Source organism: Falco naumanni, chromosome 2 (assembly GCF_017639655.2).
Source record: "Falco naumanni isolate bFalNau1 chromosome 2, bFalNau1.pat, whole genome shotgun sequence".
NCBI lineage: Eukaryota > Metazoa > Chordata > Aves > Falconiformes > Falconidae > Falco > Falco naumanni.
In genome coordinates, this window is record NC_054055.1 from 38,605,633 (window position 1) to 38,622,653 (window position 17,021).

Sequence of the window (17,021 nt, forward strand, 5' to 3'; positions counted from 1 at the left end):
ACCAGCTACTATTTGAATGGTCAGTGTTTTATATCTCAGAAGCTTTCCAGAAGACAATCAGCAGCTTCATATAGGATGACTGCCTACACTGAAAATAACGGTTTCTAATAAGGAACATTTTAGTTTTTCTGGCAGATACACAAAATTTAACCACAATACAGCCAATAACGTACTAGTACCGGGAAAAAAAAAATCCAAAGTTAACACTGAAAATAATACATGAAATACTAAATCTATATACAGCAAAAACTCCTTCTATTATCGGTACAGTCAGATGAAGGGCTTGAAACATTTGACAGCTATTCAAAAATATTTGAACTTCTAAATGGTTATAATGCACAAACTAAATTGGAAATTATAAGAACCATGACAACAGAAAGTGAATTCTATGTGAGTGACCACTATCTCAAGTTCTCTATCAGAAGCAGGTTTTGCAAAGCTGTAGCTCATGGCAAGGAGGCTGACTGAGGCATAAGAGTGACACTGTACAAAGTAATACTGATAAACAGTGATATTCTGCAAACTGACATAAACTAAAGAATGATTAACTGAGACAGCCCATCCAATCTTCTTTTCCTACAACAGCAGGACAGTGCTGAGGTGGCATCAATTTCTAACTCCATGCTTAGTCAGTTTAAATTACTTAAACTGTGATAAAATATGGAGAAGGCACTCTTAACTAAGAAATAAAGTGGAAAAAAAAAAACAACACTGCTGCTTATACTGAGGTTTACCATATTCTGTACTTCATGACGAAGCAGTAAAAAGAGGATTTTATTTTTCCAGACTTCCAGTGCTACTGTTGCATGAAGAACATCCACACAGGGAAGACAAAACTGTTCTCATGTTTAGGGGACAAAAAATGATTAAAAAAAACAAGTGATGGTATGACAGCCTTTCTGCATTTCTGAATTAAAAGACACTGAGTGATTGTACTGCACTTACCATATAAAAGACTGAAAGCCAGAAATAGTTTAAGATCTATTACTAGAAAATAACTTTTAAAAGATATCAATTTTGGACAATGATTCTAGATGATATGTTAGAAGAAATGTAACAGGAAATCCTATAGTAAGCATTAGGGGACCAAACAATAAATACCTTCAAGATCACTTGCAGCAGCTCAAATTACTGATCTATGATACAGACTATTAATATCTATTTTTAAAATAGTGTTAGTAAAAAAAAGCATCACCTTATATAAAAGACATGGGAATACACTCAGAATAAGAAGTTTTAGATAGTTACACAAACCTTTACTAGCTTTATCTAAATGCTGAAATTCATCAACAAAATTCAGGACATCCTGATAGCTTTCTTCACACACTTCAACAAGAAAATGGAGCAACGTCGTTTTTTGATCTGCCGACTTCGTGTCCTTCAGCTAGAGAGAAAAAAAAGAAAAGTTAAAATACTAACGTATATTACTAATTGCTAACCCTAGAAAGGTAAGAACAAACTGTTGAACTGGTACAACTCTTTTAAAGAAAACCATAAGTAATGGGCTGTTTAATTTCCTTGCTAAAAGTCCCTAGAAAGATCACAACACATATTTTTAATTCTATGCAATATTTGAGTTCCATACTCGAAACCGGTACATTTCTCTTTATAAAATGTAATTATTTAAGCAATATAGCAATATTTTCAAAATGGTAATTAGACTCATGAAAGCATAAAAAACACAAAAATCAGAGTTAAATCAGCAAAAACTAACAATACGTGATGCACATATCCACTCCATTTTATGATTTCCTTATGGGTGAAGCTAATTCTAGCCGAATAGTATTTATGTAGTGGAAGCTACAATCTCAACCTTCACAAATTCTTGTTGCTATCAGTTCTCAATAAGGCAAACAAATTCATAGGCTTCATTGCTTAAAAACTTCAAAAATTCTTAAGCATAACCTTTTCTTTCTACATCCTTTATCCATATACAATTATTTTAAGCCCAGCCATTTTAAAACTTGCAGCTACTTGGGTGAAAACACAACTGACAACTGGCAAACAGTCACTTACAGGTCTTTGGTTGTAGCTCCCTGTTTGAGCTAGTCTTTTAAATCATTGGAGAGATTTTCAGAAATGCAGAATAACATATGGAAGTGTTTCTTCACTACTTAAAATCTATTTCTGCATAAAACAATTTAACAGGAAAAGTACACATGTCCTTACGCAGATACAAAGTATGCACACATACTAAAGGGCTGCCACAATTGCACACAAAGTTCTACATCAGAGTTTGGTATTGGTGTTTTCTATTTGGGGTTGGGGGGTTTTTTGGTGTTTTGTTTTTTTTTTTTTGGGGGGGGGGGGTGGGGCAAGGGCAGGGCTGGGGCAGGCCAGGAGACTTTAAGGCGGTATTACAACTAGCACTATAGTACACAAGCAGAAGAATCATGTTAGTTTGTCTCAGCTTTAAGATGTATTTTTTCATGGTAACCAAACTAAAGTGATCAGCAATGCTCAATGGTATAAGAGTAACTACAGCAAGAAGGCAGAAAGGACAAAATGCCTCCCTTTCCAAAGAACATTCAAAAGCAGACACAGAGCTATATGGGGATTACTTCTGAATAAGGAACCAGGAGCAAAATCAATCCCAATTTAAATACATGTACACTTTTTTTTTCTGTAGATATATTACCAGTTTTCCCATGGTTGCAAATTTCTTATAAAGAGATTTTTTTCACACTTCTTGTGCTCCTCAATATCCTCAGAGATCACTTAAAGGGCATTTAATTGATCTGATTTAAAAAACAAATCAGAGTACATTGTTTGCTTTTTCCACACTGTATGTAAATTAAAATGGAGAATTCTGTATGGTGGTTATCACTGAGGTTGGTATTTCATACTTCACTGTAAAAAATCAGTGATTATTTTCGAAGATCAAAATGATACTATCTTAGTAAATATGATGAGATATCCTCTTCCAGAATTCTTATCTTTTCCTTCAGATGAGTGGCTTAATAATAATGGAAGACGTAATTTTAAAAATAAAGATAAAATAAAACACATATATATCAAAACCAAAAAGTATATTCTAGGGTCACTACTGTATGCAGTGTTATTAAAAAAGTTAATTCTACCGTACTGGGAATCTTAGTAAGGAATGTCTTAATAATTGAAACATCACACATTTTCTATGTGACACTGCTTAGAATATATGTAGTTAACAAAAGTTAGTCTTAAAAGTAAACCAGTGTTATAAACATGCATATCATTTTAATGTATCGGTATTTAATAAATAATTATTAGCATACCGTATCTCTCTTCTGAGAATATGGACACATGTTCTCGGAGGGAGAACTACTACAGTTCAATTCTACATTATGCAGGGAGAAGGCAAGGTATGGAATTGTATCCTGCAAACTGGATAGTCCATATAGTTCCCTATGCATAGCTGGGCACCAATGAACAAGAACAGACAAATTGTATGTTCCAAAAATATTGCAGAAACCAAGATCTTTGAAGGACAAAAGCCACTGCAAATTTCTCAATTTCTCGGAACCCCTGCTGAAAACTGCTGTGCAAGACAACCAAGCAGTCTGCAATTTGCAGCTTTCTAGTTTGGGGCCTTGAAGGAATATTGGTTTGGGTGGGTTTTTTTTCCTGGTTTAATACTAATATTTTTAATAGTTGAACCAGTTTATTATTCTCAGAACAGAGGACATTAAGCATTAACCAAGACACTACAGATAGTTAGGAAAATCCCCAAAATTAACACATACATAATTTTACCTCTGTGTTTCCAGACAAAGTGATCTGTCTGTGTAAGACACAATTTCATAACCAGTGAAGGCTTGGCACTCACGGACTTCCTAAATGAGGCCACAATTGGATGAGGTAAATTAGGAACTGGTGACTAGTACCATGATACACACAGGATAGTAAATGCAGAATCCCAGTGATTCTCTCTGAAAAACTGTCAACTTTCAAAAGAACAAGTAGTTGACTGTACGTTGCACTTGTCCTGGGATATCTAGTAGCAGAGATGTGAAATTTTAGTCTCTAAGGTGGTCATAGTTGCTCTGTCTCCTAGCAAATCTATAATAGTTGATATTTCTTTCCTAATCATAGAATGGTTTGACTCGGAAAGGACCTTTAAGTCCAATGCTCCTGCCATGGGCATGGACATCAGCACACTCATATTCAAGAACCATCAAGGTTGCGTTATCTTCCCCCTAGCACCCTGGTCTGTTTTTTTCAAACTAGCATGAAGTGATGCCAAATCAAACATATACAAAAACTTTGTCATTGGAACTTCATTTTTCACTTGCGCATTTCTTACGTAAATGAAACATATTGAGTACTACGATGTATGTTTATGCATAAATTAATAAAATCCTGGAAGAAGTAAACCAGTATCACCACTTCTAAATATATAACATGATACAATGTCAAAATTATACTGTACTAAGCATTTTGATAATAGGGAGCAAATTACCTCTTTTATAGGTTTTTGTCTACTTCACCTATAGACTACTGGTAGTGATCAGCAACTCTCTTGAGTAAAAGGTTGGAGTAGAAGCCTACTGACATCCTTTCCCATCTGAATTATTTCATGATTCAAAAAAACATGCACACACTTCCCAACTAGTTAACTAAGTACTCCATTCAAAATATAACTTATTTTAGCTCTTAATCTGGCCTGATGGAGACTATTTGGAAATTAATAGTATACCTGGATTTCAAAAGCTTTCCACAATCTTCTTCACTATCAAGTTCTTAACTGTCTTTACAGTCAGAAAGCTTTCTTAATTTTTAAGCAAACTTCATTTGTTACCAGCAAAGCAAATTATTTAATCTCCTACCTTAACTACATAGAAAAGAAATGTTCAAATGCCTTCTTTATCATAAATTAATAACAGAAGGACACTGTTACATCCTCCTCACGTTCCTCTTCTTTCTTTTCTAAAATAAACACACCCAAATGCTTTTTTCTCAGTTTAGAAGTGTTACATGCTGCTATCATCTCTATTCTCACCAGTCAGTCTATATATTTTCTGCAGTAATTCAGGCAAGACTTCACTTAAAACTTATCAGCACCAGGCAAGCAGGAGATAATTACCATCTTTATAACACATAGAAGGACCACTAAAACGAATGCTGTAACCTCCTGTAAAGCTAAATAACCTGTAAGCATGCAAATCTAAGCAACTATGAGATCCTAGATTATCAAATGCATTTCATGCCAGAGCACTGTAGTTAGCCAGGACTTAAAGCCAATTTTCTAGAATATTGCCTAGCCATTCACTCCTTACTGTCATTATCTGCACACATCAGTTCCCTTTCCTATGTATAGTCCTTCATGGTATTCTTCAAAATTTTCATCTTCTAGATTTAAATTATTTCTCCAAGATAATTTTTTAATTTTGATCCATTTCTGCAAAGTGCCTGTAATATTTACCTTAATACTCTTTTCATAAGTATATTTATTTTTTTGTTGCCTTGTGCCTTAAAAATACAGAGAATATAACCAGACTTAGGACAGATTCTTGTAAAATCATGCATAAGTAAATGCACCCAGCTGGAGAGACAACCTTCAGTAATTTCCTTCTGAATATGTTTTTCAAGAAATGATATTTTTAACTCAATAATTTAGTCTACTCTGTATTTCTCTAGGTGGCTGATGCATGCTTAAATGTTTGCGTTAGACTAGGGAAAGTATGCAACTTATGCTATATGAATTCTTCTGAAACATGGCAGAATAAGGGTGTTTGCTTTAGAGAATGTAGAAATTAACACACCATATTTTCTCTTGTGTAAAAAGATAAAGCAGCTGAGAGAAGACAGAGTACATACAAATTTCCAAGTAATCCCTTTCTCATAAGCACTGTTACATACACGTATACTCTGCAGATTTTGCAGTGATCTCCCACAGGGCACAGGAAAAAAATAACATTTAATAATGAGAAGGCAATTAGCATTAGAAAGGATTATAAATCAACACTCAGGAAAGTATAAGTCTTCTTGTATATACCTTCTATTAAAGTTGGAAATGTAAGGAAAATTATAAGAAACAGGGAACTGATGAAACTGAGCAACAATAAAAGAGAATCAGTTAAGGAGAAAATTGATGTAAAAGAAAAAACATACCTGTATTATAACAGATTAAAATGTGACAGTCTTAGAAATGCTCAGACATCTAAGACTACAATACTACACTATGATCACAGTGATATGGTCTTCCTTAATCCTAATGAGTTTGTCCAGGTTTTTTTATTACTCTTTCAAAATGGAATCTTCCGAAGTTTAAATGCAAGCCAGTCTCAAGACGACTGTACACAGATTAGTTGTATTGTTCAAAGCATCAACAAATGCTAAGAATTACGAAGAAGGAAAAAAAACCCTCACAAAAAATTAACTGCAGGAAAAACATCAAAACAAGGTATTTAAGTAGCATAATAAAAAGAAACAGAAAAGTGAAGGTAATACTCAACAAGAACATGTCAAAACTCACTTTACATAGGGAGCTGAGATTATATCCAAAGGTCTGTGCATTCCGAGAACCTGCATTCATATAGTTTCCCACTAACAATACTAGTTCCAGCAGCTTGCTAAAGCTTTTACTCTTCTTTATCTCTTCACAGGCAGCACTGACAGCCATGATGTCAGGTTTGATGTTGTTCACCTGTTCCTCAAACTGAAGCTTAAAAAGAATAGCACTGAGCCGTGGCCGTAGTCTCTTCACATTGCTCATCTGATTGAAAAGAAAATAGGAGATTTCCTTTAAAATTCATGGTACACTTTGGCACTGTACAAATGCATACAATCTGAAATGATTTATTGGTGACAGGCTTGAAGAAGCAATATATCCACTATAACTGATAGCAAATGAATGAATGAATGAGTGAGAGACACTTGGGTAAGCAACTGAAATCCCATCTTGTGGTTAATACAAACTGCCCCCATCCTTTCCCAATAACTAGTATGTGTAAGCAATAAAAGATAAAGTGTCATCATATATCACATCTGTCAACTCATATACCAAATCCTATAAAACTAATCCAAGTTTATGACCCAGTAGCTGCAAAGTAATAAAAGTAGTTCACAAATTTTGTATAACTCAGGATGTACCAAAACTAGGCAAATGTCATTTTCTGGTGCAAATATTTAAAAGCTGATTTCAATAAGAGCTAACTGTAAACTTGAAGGAAAATAAGTTTTGAAAAACCTCAACTATGAAACACTTAATATAGCAATATGTTAATATATACCAGTATTCATACCCCACTATAGTCCTGTACAGTAACCTTATACATTTAATTCAGTAAAGCAAAATGCACTGAGGAAAACAGTAGCTTCTGTAAATCACATGCAAAAGACTTGGCTTTTTCTCTGATTTACTGGTCAGATATTTTCCACAAAAGTTTCAATCTTCCCAAACAGCTTAGGTCACTGAATTCCCACCCTAGACATACTGCAAGGTTTAAGGTCCCAAAACCAAGGATGCTGTAAGTATTTTAGATACTTAGTTGAACAAAGGGGACTCTGGATGGTTGTAAGATAAGGGATGGGGGTAACCAGGGGGCACCCAGATAATAACATAGTAGACAACTCAGTCTTGAGAACAGATACACAGGACAAGAGAATGGCAACAGCATTGAAGGACATGGTCTTCTGGCCCCACAATTGAGTTTGCGCAGGTCAATCAGTGGGCACAGTGAAGACTACAAGACTTCATCTGAAGACTCTGAAGACCCTGTTGACCACCCCAAAACCACCAGGGAAGATGACTGCACATGCAACCCATAAAAGATAACATACCATTTGCATTTTACTTCAGATAAGAAATCTTGAAGTAAAATAAGCAATCCTTTCCACTAACCTCACTTTGGTTTTCATCACCAAGCAAAGCATGTAAAGAGGATGTCTTTCAGATGAAATTAGGCTGAAAATCAACTCTGTTACTGAGCTTTAGTCCACAAACTGCCTCCAGTTTGGTCCTTAAGTAAAACACTAAAATGTAAGCACTTTGAATGTTGGCTCAGTATCAACTGTAGGCAGATATTCTGTACTCATCATACACTAAATAGCATCTAGCAGTTTGGTAAAATTCTTACTTAAGAACTGGTAAGCAAGGATAATGGGACTTGAAGTTAAACAGGGCATTTCACAGTGAAATAGAAATGGAAATACCTAAAATCCACCTAAAATGAATATAGTACTCTTACAACTTAACACCTAATTTAAGAATAAATACCCAAATTAATATTAAGGCACAGAACAGAGGCAAGTGTGACAAAACCATTCTTCCAGCTCCATCAGGAAGAACCAACATTAACTCCATTTTGTGAAACAATTCACTTACTATATTTATATATGTACTACTACTACTCAGCATATTGAGAATAATATTCTTAAGTTTTGTTCTCTGTTCAGCCAGGAAAAATGTGATACTAGACTAGAAAAAACCCACAAAACTCCATTGAAATTATCCACATTTTTAGTTTTTGTCCCTACTCAGGGTGCAATAGAGATGATCAGTAACATTAAACCATGGGAACTAACAAAATAAAGTGCAAGTTGCATTGATTTTAAATGGTAGTGCTGTCCCATAGGTGCGTTTATTACTCTGTGTGCAGTGCCAGTCCACACACTGAGTTGAGGTATTCCTATTCCTTTATTCTACTTTGCACAAAGAAGGGAGTTAGGTGGTAACCCACAAATGCCTAGCTCCCTGCTTGTCAAAAGTTTACACTATACATTTCAACAAGCCAAGACATCAGCATTCATTAGTTACAAGTTACATAACTCTTTCATTACTTAGTATTCAGTTTCCTATTTGTTAGGCAATTATCTCACTTCCTGTGTTAATTAGTTCACATGGTCAATTTCCACTTCTTTTTGAGTTGTGTGTAGGGGGGCAGGGATTCATGAACTGGTGGTCAATTGGTCGGTGGTCCTGATCTTCCCCTGACAGAACTACCTTTCCCCTAATTTTGCTGACCTCATTGCTTGTGATGAGCTTCCTATCAGCTGATCTGTCTTGTGGGGGTGCTTCCTTAGTGAAGTTCCTTTCCTAAACAAAAGGATTTGCTGGTGCTTGATGAAGAGTTTAGTAGGACATACAAAAAATGCTTTTAACCTGAATTAACAACTCATTTGTTCCAATTCTCTTAAAGTCAAACTACTCACAATATATTAATTTTATTAATCATTTCAAATCGGTATCAAACTCTAGATATTACAGAACCAGCAGATCATGTATCATTTATTGACTCTTGGCTTCTCAGACAGGCCGATTCTTGAAACTGAAATAATCAGGTACTGTAGATTACAATGATGTGTTACACAGTCGTGAGCAAGCATATGTGTATGAAATATGCAAAAGTTTTCATCAGACTAGTTGAACTACAACAAATTAAATAGTTCTGTACATCAATATTAAGGATGGATGCAGAAATATGTAATCTAAAAAATCAGGAACAGAAGCACATGGCAGAAACGCAACAGAAATGCCACTGGGCTTATTTTATTATTGTTTTTAAACACTCTGAAATCCGTAGTTCATGTACAACACATTGTTGGCACTATTTGTTTACCTGTTTGCTAAGTCAGTAATTGAGAAGGGAGATGGAGAGTTCCTTTAGCAATATATGGTTTCCTCTATGACATGTAGTCTACAAATATATTCAAAGGGTAAAATCCATACATCACAAGAGATGCTAAGAATTTGTGTTGTTGAGAGGCTTATGTTCATGCCCTATATTTTTTTTATACTCAGCATATAAGCATGTAAGTCTGTCTATGTCCTTATAGTGGAATCCTGAAAACAGAAAATACAACTAAAAAGGGAAGTTGAAGTAGAAAGCTAAAGAGCGAGTGGACTACACATGTCAGAGAACACAGCCTGTGGGTAACAAATTGTTCTATTTTTCAAGTAACAGTCCACTAGAATATTCTTGCTATGTGCAAGTCCAAATGGGAATTGACAACTATCTCCAGCTATCCACTAGTAGCTCTCACAGTCCTTTATCCAACAGCAAAGAGAGGTTTTTCTCTGAAATACGGCATAAGTCAGAAGGCACCTGCAAGACTGTGCCAGCTGGTAAATGTGTACTTTCACTGTCTGTTTTGTTGATGCCAAGTAAAGGAACATGTCTCAAAGGTTACACTGACGTATTTTGATCACTGAATGTGATTCATTCTTACCACAAGCTTGTAGAGAAAAAACACTTGCAAGGGTTCCAGTTCCACAGTATACCTTTCCTTAAAGGATCAACAGTGCTGAGGCTGGCTGTCAGACCACCTGAAAGTATTCCCATCCAAAAAGTAAAATAACAGTTACAGCCGAGCCAACTAAAAGAATAAAGTGGAAGGGCATCCCCTGTGGAAAATGTGTGGTTTTCATTATTGCAGCATCAGTGAACTCTACAGAGTGCTTAGTTAAAAGGGTGAATCCTTAACACTTATCTTTAGACTCAGGCACTTGAAAAGCAGAAAAAAAATAATCAAGTAAGGAAGAACTGATTCATTAACAAACCTTTTGCCAAGTTTGAAGCAAAAAGGACCCTGCTCAATCTGAAATGAGCAGTCAGCATGCCCAAATCTTAGTGAAGATCACCAGCATAACAGAAAGACCAAAGATCATTTCAGTGTATGGGAAATCAATCCACAATAATGGACTGCTATTTTTGTTGAGATGTTTTTATGGCGATCTGGAAGTAGTACATCTTTCTTCACCTTTGACACTCTTTTTCCCAAATAAATGATAATACAGTCAAGAACTGCCAACTCAAAATTAAAATCACTTACAAGAAATCAGAAGGGCTTTATATTTACAGTGTGGGTATGTGTGCACACAAACAATTGAACCGATGACTCTTCAGCCTTCCTAGCACTGACAGAGGGCATGTCCTGTATTTTCTCCAGTTTCAATTATAAACACCTTGAATTTGCACCACTGACTAATGCTTGCAAATCCAAGATTTTCCTAAATCATATGCAGGACAGAAGAGAAGGGAGTGAACTGTGACACAGAGACATCACCTATCAGTCACCTCCTAGCTGCACACAGGTAGCTTTCTCTTGTTTTGTGGATGACAGCACACTGATGCACAGTGCAGAAAATCGCTGGCACTCTTTTTGATGGCATTACATTCAACAAATACAGACCAGCAAGACAGTCTGCAGATGTCAGAAATAGGGGCATTGCTTTTGAACACACCAGAAGTCACCCGTCTTAAGAAATACGTCTGAATTGCCAATGGGGGCAACACCACAGCTGTCAAAATAAGCTGAGTTTACAGCCTTCATGCTGAAATTCATCAATAGGTACATTGTACCATGAAAAGAAAGAGGTGATTTTTTTTGTCTTATTCAAAAAATACAATTAGATTTACTGACATCTTGATCAAAATGGAACTCAAAGACAGCTTTTGTCTCTCCAAGTTGAATTTAAGATAATGGTATTTTCCTAAAAAGGAATCATCCAAGAGTAAGAGGGTCAGAATTTCCCAAATTCTTCTAGTTTTAGCAGACCTAATGTTAAGTCAGAGAAGCTATTTTCATTAAAAGGTGCATATGGAGCAGATGCCACTAGACTTTCCTCATGGGAAATGAAGTCAAGAGTTTAATACACATAAAAATCCTCTGTAAAACCTCTAATTCAGCCAGATAGAAAAAAAATAAATTATATCATACGTCAAGGGCAGAAGTCATTGAGGAATTCAAAGTAGAATAATATAACATCAAACCAAATGGAGGAAAGTTTCTAAAAGTAAAACAGATCTAGCTGTATTTCAGATGCAAAAATCTGATCAGCTTAGGTCTAAAATAAATGCTTCATCTGTCTGGCTACTACCAGGAATCCAGATCCTAATGAAAAGCAAGTCTACACTATTATTGTGAGTCTCCCAACATACAGGCCAGGAAGGTACAGAGGATGAAGGTCTGGATGGGAATGTCTGAAAACCATGACAGCAGGATTAGCACTTCCCATCAGGTTAAACCACCATAACAACTCCAACATAAAAGTGGAATTTGATGCTGTGTAAGTATTTAAGCAACACACAGTGGTAACAGACCACAGTAGCAACTGATTATGATGTCTTTGATGTGACAGATATGACCCATTTCAAAAAAGCTCAGGTTTCTAGCACATTCATATTTAGTATAGTCTGAGCCAGCAAGTTGTCCAAATTAACTTCGTAAGCAGGAAGGTATGTGTCTATGATGATGACAGTACTGGTAAGGAAAAAGCATTCTACTGCAGATCTTCTGTAGTCCTTTCAATAAAGAATTCAATAATGACCATGGAATTTTTATCCCTACAGTTATTTAGTGTATTTGGAACCATAGATAATCTGTGGCAAAAACAGTCTGACATGAAGTGTCACATAAATGAATACGGTAGCAGACGTGGAAGACATCTTGCGTATCTTGGAGAAAGTTCCCCAGTTCTACAAAATCATCACAGGGAAAGTAAATCCTAAAACACCTAGGCTCCATAGGAGCTCTAAATTCTGAAGCTGGAACAGGTGAAATATCTGCATAGTAATTTCAAGCTCCAGGAATCCAAGAGGTACTGACCAGCCTCAAGATTCTTTCAGAACAGCTGCCCTCCATTAGCCAGTCACTTGGATAACTTGCTCTATTTTGGTAGCTAAATTCCAATAAAACCTTGAAGCTGCTGAGATTCAAAATGGCAGGATTGTGTATTGATCATGGTCCTTCCTCAAAACAGAAGGGTTTTTTTTCTTAAAATGTTCAAACCACAACACGTACATTAGAAGATTCCTTACATTTCTAGTGAAGCAAAAGCATCAAATCAGATTCAGGACAGACTCTTCAGACATTCAGAGGAATCTGCAAAATGAATGGCTGGAAGCAAAAGATAGAGGACCCTTCAGACAAACAACCTTATTGATCTGAAATTGTGGAGATACTGGCAAGAACTGAAAGAGATAGCCTATGTGTGTGCTAGAAGAAACAACAGCCAAACACTTCCAGCCACCTGAATTAACATCAGACAACAGTAAGACTTTTTTTTTTTTTTACCTATTCTTAAGATTAGCTACCTGAAATAGTTTTTCCAAAACTGAACAGGGGTAAGAGTGTGACCTACTGGTACTGAAACTTTACAGGAACATTGCTTCATGGTTCAGCATCACAATCTTTCAGTGACACAGAGGAAGTAACATAATCCAATCCAATCCAATGGCAACTGCAAGCACTAAGCTCAGTGCAGATGATGATGGTGACTTTCAGAAGGTATTTCTGGAGCCTGGTTCTCCATCCTATCCAGGTTCAAGGTTTGAAAAACACCAACATTACAGGAGTTAAGGATGTTTTCCCTCTAAACAATATAAGTAACTTGACTACAATTTGTCATAAAGATTTTTTTACTTTCACAGATGCCATATAACAGACAGTTAATCTTTGGCAACAGTCCTGGAAAGGCTGGAATTACTGATAGAAAACATTGACAAGGCAGAGCAGCAGATACACATGACTTTTAGAAGACAACAGAAGAAGGTAAGGTTTACAGACAGAAATTAACACGATCAAAATATCACACATCACAGATACTCCTCACCACTTCAGGATTTCAAACAAACTGAAATGTCCCCAGGTATGGCTGTGCCAAGCATAAAGTATTGGGAAAGGCAGAGTACCCCCTATGCAGATACACCAGTAGTATGATATTTTCCAGGCAACAGTGAAGATCATTAATACATTCTCAGTTATCCTTAATGAGGACATACAGGTGAAACCATCAGCTGAATATGGAATTGATCATTTTAAGTGTCTGCTGAATTATTTAAGACAAACCAGCCTTCATCAGGCCTCACTCTAATCTTCAGTTTACTCTAGTGAAATCTTTTCCTTTGGTACGAACTCATTAAAAACACATCCATCAACGAACAAGCTGTGAAGCCATATGAGTATTGCTTGCCGAATTCTATTTGGGTTAGCTATCAGTGTATTTCACAAGGTCTGGGCATTAATTATTTCTGAAACAATATTTCAGAATTCCCTCATTTTTATCTTTGATTAAATAAAAGTGATCAAGGAAAATTCTGTTTCTTTTTTTCCCCATTCCCACACAATATGGGAAAGTATTTCCAAACATCTCAAGATTTAAAAGAAGAAATGAAGCAGAAACTATCACACACGGCTCTTGAGACACTCTTCTCAGGTGTGAGACTGTAGAGGTGCCTTACCCAAGGCCAAATGTCCATCAATAGCACCCTGACAAGTATTAGCAACTTTTCACGTCAGAAGTGTTTACAAGAACACCAAAACTATTATTTTTTAAATGGAATTACATTTATGGATTTAAATCCATATTAATAGATTAAGTATGTCCAGGATTATTATACACCACTAAAGATTACAGACACTGCTAAGCCTACATGTTTACTACTGGATTCAGCTCCCTCCATGCAGCATAACCAAATCAAAACTGCTTTTGGGAACAGTTCCTGGTGCAACAGGCAATTACCATAGGTTGGCATGGATAGGCCTGAAACCTTAACGTCGTTGTGTGGGCAAGAGAGTGGAGAGACGTGTGGAGAGAGGTGGATGTGTGCTGCTGGGGAGTTAATGGGGAACTGTAGTTATAGACCATACTTAGCTGGAGCACCAATAAAGCCTAACCTATCATAACAGCATCCAACTCTCTAAAGAATCAATTATATTTTCAGTATTCTGACACTCATCTATATATATTGCATCCCAAAATAACTTAGGGAAGGTGAGGGCAAAGAGCTAGAGCCACAGGATATGGGACCAAACATGACCATGCACCTCTGTGCCTCCAAAATAGCCCTGAGATGTCAGGTCCAAGAGGTGCTGAGATGCCTGCTAGATACCAGTTCTGAACAGCTGGAACATGCTTGTACCTAGCTTCCCTATGATGTGCTTGCTGATCCATATTCCCCATGATGAAAAGGAGACGATGTGCTTTGTAACCATTATAACTTGTCTTAATAAGCCTATCTGCCTCTGCCTTATTCTTGAGTCCTCAACTATATGATTGGACGCACAGTTCATGAGATCTCTTGCTATGTCCAAAACCATGGCCAGAAATTGTTTAGGAAAGTGCAATTCTGCACAGGCCAATAGCACACCAAAAGCCCTTTTTGCTCTGGCTACATCATTAGGTTGATGTGATTCCTTCCTGCTGTATCGTTCTTTAACAGAAACAGTAAGGTTAGTACAAATAGAAACATACGCATGTATGCAGCAGAAAACACAGCAGCACAAGGGTCAATAGAATGAGCTGTATTTCTTCATAGGACACCATTCTCAGCAAATTGCAGTGGCAAGTTGAATATGAGCCAACAGTGTGCCCTGGCAGCCAAAAGGGCTAACTGTGTCCTGCAGCACATCAAGCACAGCATAGCTCGCTGGTTGAGGGAGCTGGTTGTCCCGCTCTGCACTATGATGGTGCAGCCCCACCTTAAGTACTGTGTGCAGTTTTGGGCACCGCAATGTAAGAAGTACATCAAACTTCTCAGAGTGTGTCCAGAGGAGACACTAAGATGGTGAAAGGTCTTGTTGGCAAGACTCCTGAGGAGTGGATGAGGTCACTTGGTTTCTTAGCTTGGAGAAGGCTGAGGAGTGACCTTATTGCAGTTGACAACTTCCTCAAGGAGGGTAGCTATAGAACACAAGGAAATGGAATGAAGCTGCACCAAGGGAGTTCAAACTGGACATTAGGAAAAGATTCTTCACTGAGAGGGTGGTTGGTCACTGGAACATGTTCCCCAGGGAAGTGGACATGGTACCATGTCTGTCAGAGTTCAAAGAGCATCCAGGCAATGCTCTTAGTCATATAAACCAGTGTCAGGTAGTCTTGTGAAGAACAGGGAGTTTGACTTGTTGAACCTTATGGGTCCCTTCTAACTCAAGATACCCTATGATTATTCATTTACTTATTAGCCCACCAGCAAACTGTAAGTATGTATTTCAAACATAGATTCCAAACAAGGGAAAGAGAACACTAGGTGGCAACCTGGCCAAGGTTTACAAGAAGCTGAAGATAGGAGATTCTGAGAAAAGACAACCAGACAACCTCATAGCAACTGATGACTTCTGATCATTTGTAAGATCTGTCCAAAAAAGCATGCTGTCACCAATCAAGAACAACCACAGAGACATAATAAGTTGTTCAGAGTCACTTGTCCTCTGTGATCCCGGCCAGAATGCTTGGACATGCATATGGTGGTGCTCTGAAGAATGTGGGTATGATATCACAAGTTAATTAAATCTATAAGGTACCAAGCAGGTAAAAATCAATTTATATCAAGATTTTGTACATAAAAAACCCCTTTTCCTTCTCCATAAAATCTCACAGAGATTTTTTTCTATGGCTCATTTTCCCATGCAAACCTGAAACTTCAAAGCTTTAGTTACTGTAAACTTCTCTCTTGCATTTATCCTTCAACTTAGAATAAAGTTCAGAAAGTTTATTTCAAACAAGCAAGCAATAAGATGTCCTTATCAGTTGCTTCATGATGCTTACAATTTTAGTATCTCAGAAAAAATCCCCAGGCTCAGATCTAATTAATACAGATGAACAGTAAGATAATCTTTAGCGCTTGAATTCAAAAAGCACTGAACAAATGTTGAATCACATGTTTTATAGCTTTATTAAAAATAATTATAATGAACTCTTTAGTAGTCTCTCAAATAAATATATATTATTTCTTTTCTCACATTATATATCTTTAAAGGTCCTAACCTTGCTTGCTTGAAATTAATACCAATGTAATATAGGATCACATTTTTTATTATGATTTGAGCAAGTGATTGCCGTTCTCTTTGTTCTTATTTTCAAAAAGTCCTACACAACTGTTAACAATAACTCAGAAGAGCATTTAACTTAGACTTCCTATTTATTTACACAATAATCTATTGTCAAAAAAGGTTTGTAAGAGTTCTTTTGGAAAAGCTACTCTACAAGTCATGTTTACCAATAAACCTCCTACATATCCGTATTTTTCTTTTATTTTGTCATCCGCAAGTTATTTTCCTGTGAAGATGAATTGTACCTCCATGGTCTAAATCCCTTTATT

The 17,021-nt window shown here is 36.6% G+C and overlaps 1 protein-coding gene across 4 annotated transcripts in view; it reads right to left on the minus strand.

Moving 5' to 3' along the window:
• The window catches only part of DIAPH3 (diaphanous related formin 3), a 247,385-nt gene that overhangs the window by 103,142 nt on the left and 127,222 nt on the right, over nt 1-17,021 (minus strand). For all 4 annotated transcript variants that reach the window (XM_040584081.1, XM_040584080.1, XM_040584079.1 and 1 more), the window contains 2 exons: nt 6,455-6,694; nt 1,255-1,384 (listed from right to left, as the gene is read on the minus strand). In XM_040584081.1, the coding sequence (XP_040440015.1) occupies nt 1,255-1,384; nt 6,455-6,694 (370 nt within the window). The remainder of the gene's footprint in view (nt 1-1,254; nt 1,385-6,454; nt 6,695-17,021) is intronic.